Raw genomic sequence first — 21,329 nt, forward strand, 5'->3', positions numbered from 1 at the left:
CCCACTCTCTCTTTCTCTCTCCCCACTCTCTCTTTCTCTCCCCCTCTCTCTTTCTCTCTCCCCCTCTTCTCTCTTTCTCTCTCCCCCATCTTTCTCTCTTTCTCTTTCCCCCCTCTCTCTTTCTCTCTGCGCCTTCTCGCTTTCTCTCTCCCCCTCCCCCCTCCCCCCCTCTTTCTCTCTCGATGACTCACATCTGAAGACTCCTCCCTCTCTCTCCCAAGGCCTCACCGGCTCCTCACCTAGAGATTACAAAAGGTTACACGTACAAGTCCTTCACCTTAATTCCCAGCTGTTTAGTAGACAATGCATCACTAATCGTATGATCCACATTTAAATAGGACAATTCTTTAGCTAACATTTCCCCTCTTAATACATCGAAATTCCTGGACTACTCAAAACACGGAGCATACTAAACTATACATTTCTAGCTGGTCCAAAGTAATTCCTATCTCCCTCCCCCCCCCCATATCTGTAACAGTACACTTGGTAGTGTTTGTGCATGCATGTCTGGAATGACAGTTTGAGGTGGTTGCTTCATTGTAGCAACTTAATTCAAATGTGATGTTGACTTTCTCCCTTTTTAAGGCAACATGTATTGTTGCCGACCCGTGGTGGATGGTGGATTGCTCGCATGACCTCATGTCAGCTTTTGATGCCGTTGCAGAATAAGTGCCTGCAAGCTAAGCAGTAACTTCGGTCCCACCTTGAGGAAGCTGATCAACAGCAGCAACTTGGAGGTTCTCGAGTGAGTCTAGATCTTTTCTCTGGAGGTTGCTTATTCTTCCATTGATTTCTCTGGACATGGATTTGCAATTGTCTCGTGCGTTACTTTGTGTCAGAAGTGGAGTGCAGCTGAAATCTGTGCAAAATCTTAACAAGCCAAAGCCATTATGAAATCCACAGATTTCATGAGAGGTGCCGGTGGTATGTTGACGATGTCAACTTTCTGAATGAATTCCGATCAGTGAGGACGCGTCATGGAAGTCGATGGTGTGTGAAGGTGTTTAGAAAAGTTTTATTCGGAGAAATGCTAAGCTTGCTCGATTTATCGTCGTGTGCCTGTTTACTTTCAGCTTGTTAAACAGTCCAATCGGAGATGAGGGTTTGGAGAGTTTGGTTGTTGGCTTGGTGCCTTGTGTAAAGCTGCAGTTTCTCCGGTGAGTGGGTTTCTGTAAAAAAAAAAAAACAACAAATAAAATGCAACCTGATAAGTTTGACCTCCTCACTGCTACGATTAACAGTAATGTACTGTGGAGTCTTGTAATGAGGAAATGCATTCTGTAGCCTGGTCGTTCTATCGCAAATTAATTGTGCCATAGTGCTCACCCTCCCCTCCTCCCTCAACTCCCCCAAAAAGGGTGCCCCTGAGCATTGAGGGCAACATACTGACATGTCCTCGAAAGTAATAGAAGCCAATACTCTTGCCAAGGCTCTGGTGCCTCCACCACACGTTGAGAAATGTTTCGAGGCAAGAACCAATCCTGGGTCGCATAACACTCGACTGAGAGTGGCAGGAATTCGTAATTTGTTCAGGATATCGGTGATAACTCGCCTACTCTTCGTGAAAGTCACCGTGGGATCTTTAATGTCCACCAACAATCAGTGCTGGCAGACTGGTCCTCCTGCATAATGCATAATATCCTTCTAAGGGACGCACACATCAGTGCATCGTCCCACATGCAAAGATGATGGTTTATATCTAGGCCGGGATTAAAACCCAGGCCAGACAGCTCAGAGGCGAGTTGGCATACCCCTAGACTATCCTGCCAACCCTGCTACGGCATCACCCCTCACTCCTCCAATAAAATGAATACATAAATGATCTACATTTCACCTAAAGGTTTGACCTTTTGCCAGATTGGCAAACTTTTCACATAATAGTTCCCATTTGACATAGCACTTGGCAAGCTGGCAGTGATATAAAGAGTTGCTTAATTTCTCTGCAATGCCTGAATAACATTTTATTATCATGATGAAAAACTGCTTTCACGTTTACCGTTCCTTATAGTGAGTGGAAATTCATTCGTCAAAGCAGGTTTGTCCACCAAACGAGCCAATTTTAACAAACTTTGGTATGATGTGCGACTTGTAACTGGACTTTATCTGTCTTCAAGATGCTCAGCCTGTTAGTTTTATGCTAAACTAAAACCGACATCGATTTGAAGATGAAGATAACATCACGAAGTAAAATAGCACCAATAGAGCACATCGGTTATCTTCTTTTTTATTTTTTGCAGGCTATGGTGCTGTAACCTCAGTCACAAGTCTGCACCAGTCCTGAGTGACCTGATCAACAACACCAACTTGGAGGTGCTCGAGTGAGTCTTGGGATAGCTTGCTTGTTTCTGCATGGCCAGGATAGGGTTTGGCAATCTCCACTTTTAATCCATACTCATTCACTTGAAGTGCTTTCGCCATTTCTGGAGATTGTCGTCTTTTCAATACCTTTTTTTTAATGGTGGCGTGAAGCTTGAAGGAATATGCTCGCCACTAGCATTTCTTAACTGGAATGGTTATTATAAACTCAGGGCCTTGCGCAGGATTTTTGATCAGGGAGGAGGGGGGGAGGGGTTACATAGCTTCAAAAAGTTGGTCCGCTAAGAACATGATAGCACCGCTCCGTCACGCCGGCGCTGTTAGGGATGAGATGCACGCCGCACCGTCACGCCCGTTGTCGGATGGGACCCGCGTCGCATCGTCACGCCCGTTGTGGGATGGGACGCGCGCCGCACCGTCACGCCCGTTGTGGGATGGAACTCGCGCAGCACCGTCACGCCCGTTGTGGGATGGGACCCGCGTCGCACCGTCACGCCCATTGTGGGATGGGACGCGCGCCGCACCGTCACGCCCATTGTGGGATGGGACGCGCGCCGCACCGTCACGCCCGTTGTGGGATGGGACGCGCGCCACACCGTCATGCCCGTTGTCGGATGGGACGCGCGCCGCACCGTCACGCCCGTTGTGGGATGGAACGCGCGCTGCACCATCACGCCCGTTGTGGGATGGAACTCGCGTCGCACCGTCACGCCCGTTATGGGATGGGACCCGCGTCGCATCGTCACGCCCGTTGTGGGATGGGACGCGCGCTGCACCGTCACGCCCGTTGTGGGATGGAACTCGCGCCGCACCGTCACGCCCGTTGTGGGATGGGACGCGCGCTGCACCGTCACGCCCGTTGTGGGATGGGACGCGCGCTGCACCGTCACGCCCGTTGTGGGATGGGACCCGCGTCGCACCGTCACGCCCGTTGTGGGATGGGACCCGCGTCGCACCGTCACGCCCGTTGTGGGATGGGACGCGCGCTGCACCGTCACGCCCGTTGTGGGATGGAACTCGCGTCGCACCGTCACGCCCGTTGTGGGATGGGACGCGCGCTGCACCGTCACGCCCGTTGTGGGATGGAACTCGCGCCGCACCGTCACGCCCGTTGTGGGATGGGACCCGCGTCGCACCGTCACGCCCGTTGTGGGATGGGAGCCGCGTCGCACCGTCACGCCCGTTGTGGGATGGGAGCCGCGTCGCACCGTCACGCCCGTTGTGGGATGGGACCCGCGTCGCACCGTCACGCCCGTTGTGGAATGGGACGCGCGCTGCACCATCACGCCCGTTGTGGGATGGAACTCGCGCCGCACCGTCACGCCCGTTGTGGGATGGAACTCGCGTCGCACCGTCACGCCCGTTGTCGGATGGGACTCGCGCCGCACCGTCACGCCCGTTGTGGGATGGGACGCGCGCCGCACCGTCACGCCCGTTGTGGGATGGGACGCGCGCCGCACCGTCACGCCCGTTGTGGGATGGGACGCGCGCCGCACCGTCACGCCCGTTGTGGGATGGGACGCGCGCCGCACCGTCACGCCCGTTGTGGGATGGAACGCGCGCTGCACCGTCACGCCCTTTGTGGGATGGGACCCGCGTCGCACCGTCACGCCCATTGTGGGATGGGACGCGCGCTGCACCGTCACGCCCGTTGTGGGATGGAACTCGCGCCGCACCGTCACGCCCGTTGTGGGATGGGACGCACGCCGCACCGTCACGCCCGTTGTGGGATGGGACGCGCGCCGCACCGTCACGCCCGTTGTGGGATGGGACGCGCGCCGCACCGTCACGCCCGTTGTGGGATGGGACGCACGCCGCACCGTCACGCCCGTTGTGGGATGGAACTCGCGCCGCACCGTCACGCCCGTTGTGGGATGGGACGCGCGCCATACCGTCATGCCCGTTGTAGGATGGGACTCGCACCGCACCGTCACGCCCGTTGTGGGATGGGACGCGCGCCGCACCGTCACGCCCGTTGTGGGATGGGACGTGCGCCGCACCGTCACGCCCGTTGTGGGATGGAACTCGCGCCGCACCGTCACGCCCGTTGTGGGATGGGACACGCGCCGCACCGTCACGCCCGTTGTGGGATGGGACGCGCGCCGCACCGTCACGCCCGTTGTGGGATGGGACGCGCGCCGCACCGTCACGCCCGTTGTGGGATGGGACGCGCGCCGCACCGTCACGCCCGTTGTGGGATGGGACGCGCGCCATACCGTCATGCCCGTTGTAGGATGGGACGCATGCCATCAATTTTTGTTCATTTGAAAGGGATCTTTGGTGTGATTTGTTATCCAGATTGTGAAGGGCTTGCCTCATTTTGAGATTCTTGTAAAGATGTGGTGATATTTTAATGGTTTATTTAATAAAATTTTCAGTTACTGATAAAATACTTTTTTTTGTTTAATGTTCATACCATAATGGAGCTGCTTTGTTTACAGGTTATAGGCAATAATAATGCGAATTTTTTTATTCTCCCCTACAGGTTGAGTCATAACCCCATCGGTGATGAAGGCCTGAAGTGCTTTGTTAATGGTTTGGTATACCAAGCTACGCTGCAGGATCTTCGGTGAGTGAAGACAAGTTTCTTGGAAAGGTATTCAAACAAAATTAGTCTGGATGATATACCTGGCATCCTGCTAAGCTGCCACTCCATTGCATGCCTTTGGTTTTACTTTGTGCTTGGCATGTGCACACAACAGGGAATGGAGGTTGCAGTCAGAATGTTCAGGAGCGATCGTGGGCAAAATGGGTGGTGGGGTTTGGTTGGTGGGGGGGGGGGGGTACAACAACTCAGCCCAAGTATGGGAACGAGTGTGCAACATAAATTTGCACTCATACAATCAAATGCTTACTTGCTTTCTCTCTTGAGGTTTTTGTTTAACCTTCTAACTGATATACAGTATGCCATCCCATCCTTGAGGTTTATTGCGGCATGTCAGTGCTGTTAGCAAACCACATGCATAATGGCTCACCTGTATTCGATGACTAACTAACTGCCTGGTGTTTCAAGTTGTGGTTTCATTGATCACTTCCAAAGTTAGATCTCCCTTTTTTTTTTTACCAATTAATGTTTTCAATCACCCAGTCATTATACTCGGACATGATGCCATTGCTCTTAATTTGTCACACGGAGAGGTTTTGAAGTCAAAAGCAGGAGACCTGAGTGTTTTCCTGAAATATATCTTTTTTTTGTTTTCAATACAGCATGGTATCCTGTCTTGCTCGTTAAATTTGCTGTCGGTTTGTTGGTAAACACCCAACTGCCTCACTAATGAGCTTGGACGAAGAGGTAATCAGCCTGTCCTGCCTGGCCTCGCCTGCAGGTGGTGCTGTTTCTTATGGTTTATCCTCAAAAGCCTTCGGGGAAACTTGGAATGGGCAATAAAATGCTAGCTATGGAAGGCACGAGCACTGTTTCCTTCATCCAATGCCTGTAAGTGCCTTGTGGAGGTGATGCATTACCTCGAGTTTCTAAACTTGTCCACCACCACCAGTTATCAGCAGACCATATTTCCAAAGCTTGTTTTTAAAATCCAGACGCAAACTCGGCTTATCCTCCCAGGCCCAGGTCATTCAGACTCGCCGTACTCCAGTCCCTTTAACTCGCTCGATTTCTCAGAATTCCACAGGAGGGTAATACAAACCGCACTTGAAACCTTGTATTGTTTTGTGTTTGCATATGATAAATGTGCCTCATATCCATTGTATGGTCAGGATTGGGTGGAGGATTTTACTTTTTCATTGTTGATGGCTAACAGCATGAAATGTCTGTGAAACAATAATTCTGAAGTGATTGGTATATCAACCAGTGTAAACAACTTTTGGCATTTGATTTTTATTAAAATTTAATGTTGTGCCCTTTTCTCTATATTAACTGAACTTTGAAAAGTCTCATTCACAATTTTCCCTTTTCCAGTGTCACCAATTGTTGCCTAACAAATAAAGCAATTCCTACATTGATCAAAATTGCTCACATGCCGAGCATGCGGGAGATCACGTGAGTGAATGCAAAACTCGTCTTGGGTTCCATTATGTTTTTATTTATTATCTCCGAGTGGGGAGGACCGAAGGTGAAGGAGGTTATGTTTTCACTCCTTTCTGCCTGTTTGTTTGTCTGTTTGTTTGTGTGCAGGATATCTGAAAAAGTTGTGAACGGATACAGATGAAATTTTGTGGACAGGTTGGATGTGTGACGAGGACGAACTGATTAGATTTTGGTGAAGATCTGGATCCAGATCCGACTACTCGAATTTTAAAATTGATTCTTCACCATTGAGTAATAGGGTGAAACGATATATAGCACGATATCTCAAAAAGTTGTGGAGGGATTCGGACGAAACTTGGTAAACAGGCTGGGTGTGTAGCAAGGATGAATTGATTTGATGTTGGTGAATATCCAAATGTGGATCTGGATGCGGTAATTATTTAATTTTTAAAGTGATTTTTCACCATTGAGAGATAGGGCCAAAAACAATATAGTACTGTGTATAGCATGATATTTCAAAAATGTATTTGGCCCGATATGTTCTTGTGGATCAGGCATTATGTGGCGGAGGTATGTGCTCTACCGAGTGCCCTTCTAGTTGATTTAAGTTTTTATTTATTCAATTATGTTCATTTCTTAAATTATGTTTAAAAATCCCTCTTTACGTACTCAGTCTCCCCTCCACCTCCCTTTCTCCCCTTCACCCCTCCACCTCCAATTACGACGTTGTCTTAGCATGTGTTGCAATAATGTGGTGGAGCAAATTTTGGGGCAATTGACCCAGTGGTATTGGATTGTACAAAAAACCCCAAAAACAAAGAAAGAAAATGCTTCACACACACCATGTATATGTGTATATATTGTTGTGGATTTGGAAAGCTATCGCACTCAATATTCAGGTCCTTTAGCTCAGTTATATCGGAAAGTACATGTTACCAGTTAGGGTCCCGACCCTGGTCTAATGGGTAATTAAATGTTCCTGCGCTGTGAAGTTGTTTTAATAGTAAGGTTTTCTTTTAGTTATTTTTTACACCACAAACTACATAATCGACTCCACCGCCAACCGTATCGCCCTCACCTTCGCTTCACTCCTGTCACCACGCCACCGTGGCCAATCGGCAGGGAGCCGGTGTCTTCCGCGCTATGCCTCCGACCTAGCACCGTCACCATTAACCACACGGTTTGAGGAGAGGCTGTAGGCGGAGCCACGAACGCCCCCCCCACCCGCTGGAGACTCCGCCCAAGGGAGGGAGTGCCCCGCCCACCGCGCGCCTGTCCAATCGGGAGCGGACGAGGAGTCACATGGGGCCTCCGGTCCAATGGGAGGGCGAGTGGGGAGGAGAGAAGGTTCGTTGAGTGGGAGGGGGGAGATAAGGTGTGTTCTGAGGAGGGGAAGGATGTTCCTGGGTCGGCTGTGTTTCCTACGGATGAGAATTTTAAAAGAGCATACACAAAAGCGCTGTTCTGAGGAGATTTCGTCATCGTTCGTTCCCTGCTCATCTTCTCCCGTTTTTCTTCTGTGCCCTGCTCATCACCTTGGCTTCTGGGGCGACCTCGTCCCGGCCACAGAGCTTCGCGTCGTCGCCTTCCGCCTGGCTGGGACGACAACACCAGTCTCACGACCAGGGGACGTCCAGCTGCACACTCGTGGCAAGGTAGCCAGCCAGCTACCCTGACCCTCAGCCCGACTGTCCTCCTGGCTGGAGGTCCCATTAAAGACCCAGGGAGTCCGTGTGTGTGTGTGTGTGTGTGTGTGTGTGTGTGTGTGTGTGTGTGTGTGTGTGTGTGTGTGTGTGTGTGTGTGTGTGTGTGTGTGTGTGTGTGTGTGTGTGTGTGCCCCGTCTAATAAGTAGTGAATTGTATAAGTGCCTGTGCTGTATATTATTTGCCTTGCTTATTATTCGGTTTAAATCTGCTCTCGTGTCTTGTCCCTATCCCACAATGATTGCTTGCCTGCTGTATAAAATAAATGTCCCCCATTGTTGAACGTGAACCTGCTCGTTGCGTCCCTTTCCTCACATTGACTGCCATGGTGCGTTCGGAGAATTAACTGGCTAATTAAAGCCGATAAACGTAATAATCTCGTCCGACGGGACTTGGCGATATATAACCACTCGGCCTCGCATACGGAACGAGCCGCTTAAGTGGCTCGTTTTCGTGCAGGTCCTGTCGAGGTATAAACTCCCGGTATTTCTGTCCGCGTGAATAATTAGGTACATCGATAATTCGGCGATCGACCCTGTAGCACGTGGACAGAAGAACTGGCTAGTTTATGATGCGTTAAGGCATCCGTGACTGGATTTCGGGGTTGGTCCGGAAAGTCACGACTGGATTGCGGCCTTCGGTGGACGTGCAACCGCGATTTGGCGAGAACGGTCGTCCGAACGCGGCGGATTCCCACAACAATATGTATGTATGTATTAGTGTGTATGTTTATGTATATGTATGTATGTATATATATATATATATATATATATATATATATATATATATATATATATATCTTCTTCTTTCGGCTGCTCCCGTTAGGGGTCGCCACAGCGGATCATCCGTTATGATCCGCAGAATGATTTGGCACAGGTTTTATGCCGGATGCCCTTCCTGACGCAACCCTGGTCGCCTCTTACGACACAGGGATAAGGTACACCAATTTTAACTGGGGTATACACCGGGCCCAGTATACTGGTACTCATTTCGCCGACCTCGGAAGGATGACAGGCTGAGTCAACCCCCTGGTGTATTAATTCAGTGGTCCAACGGGACTTGAACTCAGGACCTTTTGGATCCCAAGCCGCTGCCCTAACCACTGCGCCAACACCGGCTATATATAAATATATATATATATGTATATGTATGTATATATGTATATGTATGTATGTATATATGTATATGTATGTATATGTATGTATGTATATATGTATATGTATGTATATGTATGTATGTATATATGTATATATATATATATGTATGTATATATCTATATATGTATGTATATGTATGTATGTATATATACATATTGTTGTGGTTGACGAAATTCGCAAACCACCATTCAGGTCCCTTAGGTGAGATATCTCTGTAAGTATATGTGTAGTTAGGCCCAAACCCGTTGTTTCGAGGGAATAAATGTCATTCATTCGGGCTGCGACCCTTCTAGATAGCCGTTTTTCTTTTACTATCTTTATTTTGGACCAGCCGCCATTACTACCACCACCAACCACGTCTCAACAGCCATCACACAACAACCACCAGCAGCAACGCCGCTTCACAACAACAACAGCGCCAACAGCCACGACCTTTACCGTCACATCTCGCTCTCGCAACCATCGCATCACCGCCATTTCCGCGCCGCTTGTGGGCACCGATACTGGACTCGTGCAGGGCGCGCACCGAGCAGCGTGTGCAGAAACATCACAGCCTTTCCGAAGAAAACGGATCAAAAACGACTCACGCCCACTTCTGTTCCGTCCTATCAGCGAGCGTGGGGCGATTTGGCCCCGCCTCCAGGTGCGTTGGAGTAATATCGCTATATGCAAATTCATGGATCAAAAAGCATTCACACCCACTTTTCCTCGGTCCAATGGGGAGCCAGCCGGAGGTGAAGGGTCGAAGGTAAAGGGTCAAAGGCGAAGGAGCGAGGCCCCGGGGGCTATAAAGGGCTGCGTTCGCTCGCCAAACGAGGCAGTCGAGTTGAGTTGGGAGTTGGTGAAGTTCGGAGTTGAGTTGGGAAGAAGAAGCAGTAGTAGTCAGTCAAGTGCAGTTCGCAGTCGGTGGAGTTGGGAAGAGCCAGTCAAGAGAGGAGTCGGAGAAGGCAGTTGGACGGAGCTGTGGAGAGTTGGAGAGGTGGCGGCGGCGAAGGCAGTCGAGGGGGTGCTCGTGTCAGAGTCGGGGAGCTGCGGAGAGGAGAGGCCAGCAACGCGACCGAGGTCGTGGTGGAGACGCTCGTCGCGGGACCCGAGCCAGGGAGATATCCTCCTTCCCCCGAGCATCAACAACCCCCTCCTGTTTCCCCCCGCGCTGAGATAGTGCGAGAAGGGGGCCCCGTTCCCACCCCATACCAGGCAGTCCCAGCGAGGCCCGCGGAGTCGGGGCGCCACCGCCATTTTGCGGCTCATCATCAGACGGGTAGGCCCGACGCGGTCTCGGCCCCAGGCCCGTCTGCCCCCATCATCCTTGAGGGTGGTCCTTTTCTTTTGCTTTGAGTATATGTGTTGTCGGCGCCGTCTGTGAAGTAAAACTGTATAAGTGTTGCCGTGTGCTCGGTAGTCGGTTAGATCTGCATTGTGTTTTGCTTTTACATTTGCTTTTTGTGTATTATTGTGTGTTTCTTCTTCTTTTACATTTGCTTTTGGTGTAATTGTATATGTGTGCTTTCCGTTCATCGCGAAATAAATGTGCTTTATGTTGAACTGCTTTCCCGTTTCACTTCGTCTTTTCCTTTATTGAATCTCCATCTTACTTCACGTAAAGGGTTGGTCATGGGCTAAAACGCCCGATAATTAATCGAACCATCCAGGTTGACGATAACACCGCTCGGTTATCCCGATAGTACGGAACGGGTCGCTTAAAGTGGCCCGTGTCCGAAGTCGACCTGCGGCGAGGTGCGATCGCCCGGTCTACCCTCCGTGTGGGTACTTAGGTAGGTCGAATTTGGCGAGCAACCCTATCCCACGCCGGGGGCCGATTGGCACGATCGTGGTGAGGCCGAAAGGCCCACCCGTGACTAGTTCCCGGCGTTAGTCCAAGAGGGTCACGACGGGATTGTCCGTCCGGTGGGCGACGTGCCGCGATTCGAGTTACGTGGCCGTTCGCACGCCGGCGGGCGCGAATCCGCAACAATATATATATATATATATATATATATATATATATATATATATATATATATATATATATATATATATATATATATATATATGTGTGTATATATATATATGTGTGTGTATATATATATATGTGTGTATATATATATATGTGTGTATATATATATATATGTGTGTATATATATATATATGTGTGTATATATATATATATGTGTATATATATATATGTGTGTATATATATATATATATATATATATATATATATATATATATATATATATATATATATATATATATATATATATATATATATATATATATATATATATATATATATATATATATATATATATATATATATATATATATATATATATATATATATATATATATATATATATATATATATATATATATATATATATATATATATATATATATATATATATATATATATATATATATATATATATATATATATATATATATATATATATATATATATATATATATATATATATATATATATATATATATATATATATATATATATATATATATATATATATATATATATATATATATATATATATATATATATATATATGTATATATGTATATATATATATATATATATATATATATATATATATATATATATATATATATATATATATATATATATATATATACAGTCATGCGCCGCTTAACGACGTTCCGGGCAACGACGGATCTGCCAGCTCTGGAAAAAAAAGAAAATGAAAAAAAAAAATAAATGAAAAAAAAAATAAAAAATGAAGCTGAAAAATTCTTATCCCCGAGTGATGTCGCCGACGTGGCGCTGCCAGTCGTATAAAAATAACACTTACAATTATGTACACTGTACAGTACATAATACCTCATAATGATAATAAACGACAGGGTGGCCCTGTTGTAATGCGATCGTTGCAGTCCATAAAATGTCATCGCGAAAAAATCAGGGTCGTGCTAAATCGGGATTCAAGGAAATCGGCTTTCAAACTGAACCAATGTTTGCACGTTTACCTTCTAGCAAGTAAATTACCTTTGAATTGAAGAATTCCGCGAATAAATCGTTGTTGTTAGTCGAAATTAAAACACCAATTTGTTTTTAGTGAAGCTTTTTATGTTGTTAAAACAATCGCACTGTTCCGAAAATATATCACACAATTGAGAGGTGCTCGTTTATTCATTTGTAAATTATAACATCGATGTAATGATTACGTATTTATAAAATCCAAACGCTAATTATTCACCTTTCTATAATCAATGCAAGAGGAGATTGTAAGCTGCAGCTAACAACACCGATGGCTGTCATTGACAGCACAAAGGTAAAACTAACGTGTCTTCCGTCTCTCTTGGATGTGTGTTACAATTGCCGACAGTATTCAGTACAGTAACATGCTGTACAGATTTGTATCCGAGGAGCAGTAGGCTACACCATATAGCTTAGGTGTCTAGGTTTGTGTAAGTACGATGTTCGAAAACAATGTTCCAAAACGAAAAAAAAAAAAATGATGTTGGCACAACGACGACGTCGCTTAACGACGCGTTTTGCAGAACGTAACCCCGTCGTTAAGTGGCGCATGACTGTATATACATATATGTGTATATATATATATATATATATATATATATATATATATATATATATATATATATATATATATATATATATATACAGGGTGTCCCAAAAAAATGTACTCACATTTTGGCTCCTCATAACTCATTGAATTTTTCATTCATTTTCAGATCAAATTGACCAAAATAATGGCATAAGTACGACTAGGTTTTGAAGAAAGAAAATTTTATCATAAAGTGCTACTGGAAGCATGAAAACATCATGGAAGTGCAAAGACAATTTAGAAGACATTTTCACAAAGATCGACCAACGCGACGCAACATTGTTCGCATCCGAGATAAGTTTGAAACAGATGGAACTGTGCATGACGTCCATAAGGAGCGTACAGGAAGACCACGGTCATCAACCACCCCCGCAAAGGAAAATCAATTGCTGGAAACCCTCCACCGATCCCCACGGAAATCTGTACGACAAATGGCTCATGAGACAGGAATCCCAAAATCAAGCGCCCAACGCATTTTGAAGCGAATTAATTTGAAAAGTTACATTCCAAAATTAATCCACGCTCTAAATGAAGACGATCCTCACCGGAGAGCTGAATTTTGTGAGTGGTACCTGGGTAAATGTGAAGAAGATGCAGCATTTCCATCCAAAATTGTTTGGAAAGATGAGGCCAGCTTCAAGTTAAATGGCTCAACTAACCGACACAATTGCACCTACTGGGCTCCTGAAAATCCGCATGTTACTATGGAACACCATTTAAACTTACCAGGGGTTACTGTGTGGTGTGGGATATCAGCATTGGGCATCCTAGGGCCGTTCTTTTTTAACCAAACTCTCACTGGGGATGTTTACTTAAACTTGCTTCAGGAATCCGTTGGTCCACTTGTCGAAGAGATATTTGGTGACGAAGAGATTTACTTTCAGCAAGGTGGAGCACCTCCCCACTACCACCGTGATGTAAGGGCCTATCTCGAAGCAACTTTTCCGAACATATGGATTGGGCGAAGAGGTAGTGTTGAATTCCCTGCGCGTTGCCCAGACCTCACTCCAATGGACTTCTTTTGATGGGGATATCTCAAAGATAAGGTTTACGGCTCAAAACCAACAACAGTCGATGAGCTGAAAGAGGAAATTGAAAGACAATGTCTGGCAGTTCCAAGTGAAATGATTCGTTACGCTGTTGAATCCATTGGTCCACATTATTGGCTGTGTTTGGAACGTGATGGTCGTCAGTTTGAACATTTGTTAACATGCATTTATCCATTTATACATTTAACCATTAATCTTGTGTCCAAGTCAATAAACAACGCATTTATTATCATTTGAAGAGCGAGTACATTTTTTGGGGACAATATATACATATATATATATATATATATATATATATATATATATATATATATATATATATATATATATATATATACATACATACATACATACATACATACATACATATATATATATATATATATATATATATATATATATATATATATATATATATATATATATATATATATACAGTAGACTAGGCGTAAGTCGGCAGCGTGTAACTTGTCACTTCGCCTAAGTCGGCAGCGTCAAAAAGTCCCGAATTTATCTCATGTTAAATCCCTTTGAATAAAGGGTCATCCCTCTGTAAGTCGTCATCTCTAAGTCGTCACTTCGTCTAAGTCGTCAGATGTTGTCCGTTCCCGCGTAATGGAAACTCAAGTAAATTACCACTCCTAACTCGTCATACGGAACTGCTGCCTCGTGAGAAGCCCGATTTCATGGAATCGTTATGCTCGCTCATTGGTTTACACCGTCAGTGATGGGCTACTTATAACTGCGTACACACGTTGATCGCACTGCAGGCAGGACAATGGCGACTAAGCGTAAGCTTACAACTAAAACCTACCAAGAAAAATACCACATTATCCAGTTTTGCGAGGCAAACCCACTGATGAAGAAAACAGTCACAGCTGAGAAGTTGGACATCAAACGGCAGACATTGAACGATATCTTGAAGAATAAGGGCAAGATATTTGGACAAGTGGAGAAAATCGCGAGGCCGGTGGTAAGTGTGAAACGCGTGAAATGTGTGTTCTTTGAAGATGTCGATGACGCGCTCATCATCTGGTTTCGGCAAATGTCGGCTCAGCCAAATATTCGGTTGGATGGTTTAATGTTGCTGCTGAAGGCATGTAAATTCGCTGCGGACCTCGGGCATGATGATGCCGAGACCTTGCCGATGCACTGGATAGACAGATTGAAAGTGAGGTGGGGAATCGGCAAGGTCAAGAGGTGCGGCGAATCAGGCAGCGTGGATTCGCCGATACTGTCTGGATGTGATGCGCCGATACTGTCTTTTGGTGGAGGATTGCCCAGACAACATCATGGAATACAATGACCGGTTTGAGTCCTTTCTCATGCACCAGATGCCCAAGAGTTTGAGGCAGTCAAACATAACGGATTACTTCGCGAAGAAGTAAAGGATCGATCGAGCTTAGTGTTGAAGTCCGATCATGGTTTTATCTTGGCTTGTTTTGTACATTACCGCACTCACTTACACATAGGCATTGAGTGGTAATCATCACCACGATGATTGTGTGTCAAGTAATTTGTCACCATACCATCACCGATGGTATACGAGTTGTCTTACAGAGTTGTTCATTATCTTTACTTTTGATAAACTGATTCATGAATTCCATCTTTGCTTGATCACTTTCCAACTCACCAATGAACCCCCACCTATGTCCCGAGGATTATGTTTTCCTTTTGGTGCAATAGCCGGCTCTCACACATACGTGTCCAGGCCACGTGCGACTTCATCCTTCACCCCACATTCATCATGAATGTTTCGCATACGCGTAAGTCGTCACTTTTTTCTCGGTCCCGATGGTGACGACTTACGCCTCGTCTACTGTATATATATGCATATGTATATACATATATATATGTATATACATATACATATGTATATACATATATGTATATATATATACATATATATATATATATATATATACATATACGTATATATATATATATATATATATATATATATATATATATATATATATATATATATATATACATATATATATTGTTGCGAATTCACGCCCGCCGGCGTGCAAACGCCCGCGTAACTTGAATTGCGGCACGTTGCCCACCGGACGGACAATTCTGTCGTGACCCTCTCGGAACAGCGCCGGAGCTAGTCACGGGTGGGGGTTTAACCCCACCACGACCGTGCCAATTGCCCACCCTCGCAGGATAGGGTTGCTCGCCAAATTCGATCGACCTCAGTACCTGCGCGAATGGTCGACCGGGGGATCGTACCTAGCTGCAGGTCGACTCCTGACACGAGCCGCTTGGGCGGCCCGTTCCGTACTATCGGGATAACCGAGCGGTGTTATCGTCGACCTGGACGGTTCAGATTAATTACCGGGATCTTGCACCCGCTATGAACCCTTTACGTGAAGCAGGATGGAGAGTCAATGGAGAAAAGACAAAGCGAAACGGGCACAGTTCAACAAGCAAGCATTTTATTTCCCGGCACACGGAAAGCACGTACAGTATATACAGCCATACACAAAAAGCAAATGCAAGAAGAAAAGCAGTTAAAACCGACTACGCGCAAACACGGCAACACGAATACAGTTTTACTTCACAGACTGCGCCGACACAGACATTTGCACAAAAACCCAAAAGAAAAGAAAGAAGCCACCCTCACAGACAAGGAGGCAGACAGGCCTGTAGGCCAAATGTGCGCGTGACCTGGAGGAGCGGCCAGGTCCGCGAGACCGGGGAGGTCTTACCCGCGTCCTCATGACGCGTTGGCGGGCAAGCCGCAATTGTGGCCGCGCCGCTGTGCCCCGACTCCGTGCCCCTTGGCGGGTTTCGTTGGCACGACGTTTGTGGTGGGGTGGGAACGGGGCCCCCTTTTGCACTATCTCAGCGCAGAGGAAAAGGGGGAATTGCTGATGCCCTGGGGGAGGGGAGTGGCTGGCTGGCTTGGGTCCCGCGACGAGACGAGCGATCCCCCACACCGCAACTTCGTCGCCGACTGCCGTCCATCCTGCCTCGGACCCGAGCTCCCTTGCTTACAGTTCCACCGCGTGCACGCGACTCCACTCCGCCAACGCACGCTCCTTGTCCCCCAGGAGCAACATCTCGACGACACTCTCCAGCAACTCTAAAACTCAATTCGCTCCTCTCGATTCGCCTTGCGCTCGCCGTTTTATAGGCGGCAGGAGCAGCCAATATGCAAATTTGAGGATCAGAATGTGATCGGAGGTGGGGCCACGCCGCCCCCACCGGTCAGCCATTGGTCGGGCAAAAATTGGCGTGAACCTCTCCTGATCCTAAAATTTGCATATACGGACTTCACATACACACGCTTGGAGGCGGGGCCAAACTGCCCGCGCGCGCCAATTGGACAGAGGAGAAGTGGGCGTGAAGCGTTTCTGATCCGAATTTCCCCTCGGAAAGGCCGCCATCCGCGCTCGCGGCTCGGTGCGTTCAGCACCAATCGCCGAACAGGCCCGAGACAGCCCGACGTTCAGTGTTCACAGGTGGTGCGGTTGTTGGTTGTGAAGGAGGCGAAGGTGGTGGAGGGTTTTCGGTGGTGGTTTGATGGTTATGGTGCTGCTTGGGAATGGCGGTGAAGCGGTGTTTGCGGGATGGAGTTGTGAAGGTAAGGGTAGTGGCTGTTTGCGTTGTTGGCGGCTTAATGGTCGAAAATAACAATAGAGAAAGAAAAAATGGCTAACTCAAAGCGTCGCAGCCCGGATGAATCGCATTACACCCTCTATACAACGGGTTTGGGCTAACTACACATGTACCTATAAAGATATCTCACCTGAGGGTCCTTTATGGTGTAAGGCGAATTTCCACAGCCGTAACACTATATATATACACGAGTGTGTTCAAAAAGTTTCCAACCTTAATTTTTCGTGCGTAAACAAATGAAGCTAGGGAGGCGTGGTTTGGTGCACGTATGTAGACTATCCTAATCCGTATGCGTGAATATTTTCCCGCCTGCAGAAGCTGTCAGTCGCCGACAGACCGCCGATGAGTGAGGAAGTGTAAGTGAGCGCCGTCGGATTTTTTTTTTTGACAAAATGACAGATCACTTTGGTCTCATCGCCAGTGATCACTGTGTTGAAGAAGTTGGGATCGCTGTTCACAGTCTCCAGCATGTCCTGTGCAATCTCCAAACGGAGTTGCTTCTGCTCGATCGTTAGCAGCTTTGGCGCAAACTTCGCTGAGATTCTCCTTCAGCCCAAATCCTCATTCACAATGGAATGAACAGGTCCAATGCTGATGCCCGCCTCGTCTGCAAGTTCTCTGATTGTGATTCGATGATCCTGCATCAGCAGGGTCCTCACTTGGTCAATGACGATCTCATTTCGGGATGTTGAGGGCCTACCAGAACGTGCTTCACTTTCCACTGATGTACGACCATCTTTGAAGCGGTTGTACCACTCTTTTATCTGTGTGGTGCCCATTGCTTCGTTCCCGAAGGCCTGTTGAATCTTGCGGATCGTTTCCACTTGGGGATCGCCAAGCTTTACACAAAATTTGATGCAATAGCGTTGTTCAAGTTTTTCCGTCATTTTGTCAAAAACGAAAATCCGACGGCGCTCACTTACTCTTCCTCACTCATCGGCGGTCTGTCGGCGACTGACAGCTTCTGCAGGCGGGAAAATATTCACGCATACGGATTAGGATCGCCTACATACGTGCACCAAACCACGCCTCCCTAGCTTCATTTGTTTACGCACGAAAAATTAAGGTTGGATACTTTTTCAACACACCTCGTGTATATATATGTATATATATATATATATATATATATATATATATATATATATATATATATATATATATATATATATATATATATATATATATATATATATATATATATATATATATATATATATATATATATATATATATATATATATATATATATATATATATATATATATACATACATATATATATATATATACATACATATATATATATACATATATATATATATATATATATATATATATATATATATACATACATATATGTATGGTGGTTGGGATTATACATTTATAAGGAAGAAGGCGGCACTTTAAACCAAAAGTAAAGTTCATCTACTCCGCTGATTTGAGCAATAATTAAAGCAGACCCAGTCTTGGTCGACGTTTCACCCGCTTCACAGCAGACTTCCTCAGGCCAATAGACAGCGAGTCTCGGCACGTGTCCGGTTTTTATTTCCGATCACGTGCTTGTGCTCGAGGTCAAATGGAGGAGTGCTTTTTGTTTAATATTATTTTGTAAACATCAAGCAAAATAAATGTCAAATCACATCATCAATGGGCTGCTCTGCTCTTGTTTTAAAAAAAAAAAAAAATTATTATTATTTTTATTTTATTTTAACTTCCACTTGATCTGGTGTTGCATGTGTGTGCTTGTTGTTTTTGTTTCTGTGGCATGAACATAGCTGGTTTCATGTCCGCGTTGGACGTGATGAGGTGTGGATGTGGATGTGGGTTGTACATGAGTGGATGTGGTGTTTGGGATTGAGTAGTGTTGTTTATTGCTCACCTTATCCAACCGTAGGCACCATCCTGTTTTCACCATTTGTATCAGAGGTGTGTATTGTGTGGGTATGTCCACCGTCTCCCCAGTTAGACCACCCTCTCGGCTCTTCACATGCCATGCTTCCAGTATCGACCTGTGTCATTTGTTGGATGTCGTGTCTCGGACACAGGTTCCATTAATGTCAAATTTATGGCCAGATTGCAGTCGTTGACATGCTATTGGCTGACTGTGTCACCTTTCCAAGCCTAATTGCTCTATCTTGTTCATCTAGGCTTTGTTTAAATGTCTTCCAGTTTCACCAATGTAGAATTGGTCACAGTCTCTGCATGACGAATGGTAAACTACTCTAGATTTATCACCAGTTGATATAGTGTCCCTTAATTTTGAAATGACATTACTGATGGTGTGTAGAGGCTTGTGGGCTTCACCAATTGGTGCGTACTATGCTGCCAATCCTTTCAGAAAGGCCAGGTTAGTATGGTAGTATATAGTGCCCAAGCATATCTGGCTCCTTCTGTTCTTTTTGTTTTGGTTCTTTAAAGGTGAGGAGTATCCCTTTGCTGTACCCATTTTTGAGCAGCACTCCTCCAACTAGTCTGATTTATTCGCTCCTCAACAACCAACCAACAAAAACGGACAACATAAAAATCGACCGAGATGCAACATTACAGGAGCTAGACAAATGAAGCATCTTACAAATACCTTGGAGTAGAAGAGGGCCACCAACTACGTCGTCAAACAATTACCAAAGAATACCTGCATAGAACGAAGATAATTCTGAAAACATGCCTCTCCCCAAGGAACAAAATCAAAGCCATAAACCAACTATACTAGTACCAGTGTTCCAATGCAGTTGCGGAATAGTAAACTGGCCACAAGCGGAAATCAAAAAACTCGACATCAGAACAAGAAAACTCACTAGCCACAAAATGTTATATAAAAATCAATGCATCCTGAGAATGTACCTGCCAAGGAAAGAAGGAGGTGGCTGCTTGATGGAACTTAATCAAGTGCACAGAGCGCCGACTGTAGGAGTAGCAGAGTACATGAAACGTTCAATGGGCTACCCAATACAATTTGTATACAAGGATGAACCCAACAAATACGAAAAGGTATCTTTCACTCACCTTGCAAAAAACTTCCAAAAACATCTGCGAATACAAGATGTCATGCACCAAAATGAAACAGCAACAAATACAGCCCCAACAATTGCAAAAAAGTCAAAAGAAAAATAAAACATGAAATACCCACAGATGTATAGTGACAAGTGGGAGAAAGACAAAAGAGCAGGGAAATATGAAAAAGAGGTGGACAGATTGGGGATCGACAAAGAATGATCACTGGAATGGCTAAGAAGAGGTCTTGCATGGTAAATGGGACTGAGAATTAATCATTATAAATGCCCAAGACCAAGGACACTACATGAATGGCTTTAAAAAAACAAGCTCAAATGAGCTAAGATCCTCGTTCTCTTAATGATGACGTCATAAAACCGGATATGACGTCATTGTGATGTATCAGGTTTGCGATAAATTGTCTATGCTAATGCCCGACTTGATTTCCCCCAAGCAAAATTCAAACAGCCTGCCTAGTTTTGGAGATAATGGTATAGGCGATTTCCATTAGCGGCGATATTATGACGTCAACTTTTTTTCTCCGAAGAATTTCCAAAATCGGAGATGGTTACTGCCTGCGCGTGGGCTTTCTGCATATACATGGCAAGTTTCACGAAGATCCGATGAAAACTCTGGGTTGTGAAAGAAAAAATGTCAAAAAATAGGAATGACGTCATAAAAATTGATATGACGTCACAGTGATGTATCATATGTGTGGTAATTCATCTCTGCTAATGACCTGTTCGATTCCCGCAAACATAATTCAAAAGCTTGCCTAGTTTCGGAGATAATTTTTTCGGCGATTTCCATTAGCGGAGATATTTTGACGTCATAACTTTTTTTTCTAGGAGGAATTTTCAAAATCGGAGATGGTTACTGTCTGTGCAGGGTAT

General features: G+C 45.5%; 1 protein-coding gene across 5 annotated transcripts in view; it reads left to right on the forward strand.

Moving 5' to 3' along the window:
- Positions 1 to 21,329, forward strand: part of LOC147011863 (NACHT, LRR and PYD domains-containing protein 3-like) — an 89,536-nt gene that overhangs the window by 54,336 nt on the left and 13,871 nt on the right. For 2 of the 5 annotated variants that reach the window (XM_085857313.1, XM_085857316.1), the window contains 5 exons: positions 665 to 745; positions 1,074 to 1,157; positions 2,238 to 2,318; positions 4,802 to 4,885; positions 6,236 to 6,316. In XM_085857313.1, the coding sequence (XP_085713439.1) occupies positions 665 to 745; positions 1,074 to 1,157; positions 2,238 to 2,318; positions 4,802 to 4,885; positions 6,236 to 6,316 (411 nt within the window). Of the gene's footprint in view, positions 1 to 664; positions 746 to 1,073; positions 1,158 to 2,237; positions 2,319 to 4,801; positions 4,913 to 6,235; positions 10,716 to 21,329 lie in introns of those variants that run through there. The other 3 variants (XM_085857314.1, XR_015051749.1, XM_085857315.1) reach the window with 3 other exon arrangements.

This window comes from Eptatretus burgeri, chromosome 15, assembly GCF_056783735.1.
Source record: "Eptatretus burgeri isolate ZD-2024b chromosome 15, Ebu_testis_v1, whole genome shotgun sequence".
Classification (NCBI taxonomy): Eukaryota; Metazoa; Chordata; class Myxini; order Myxiniformes; family Myxinidae; genus Eptatretus; species Eptatretus burgeri.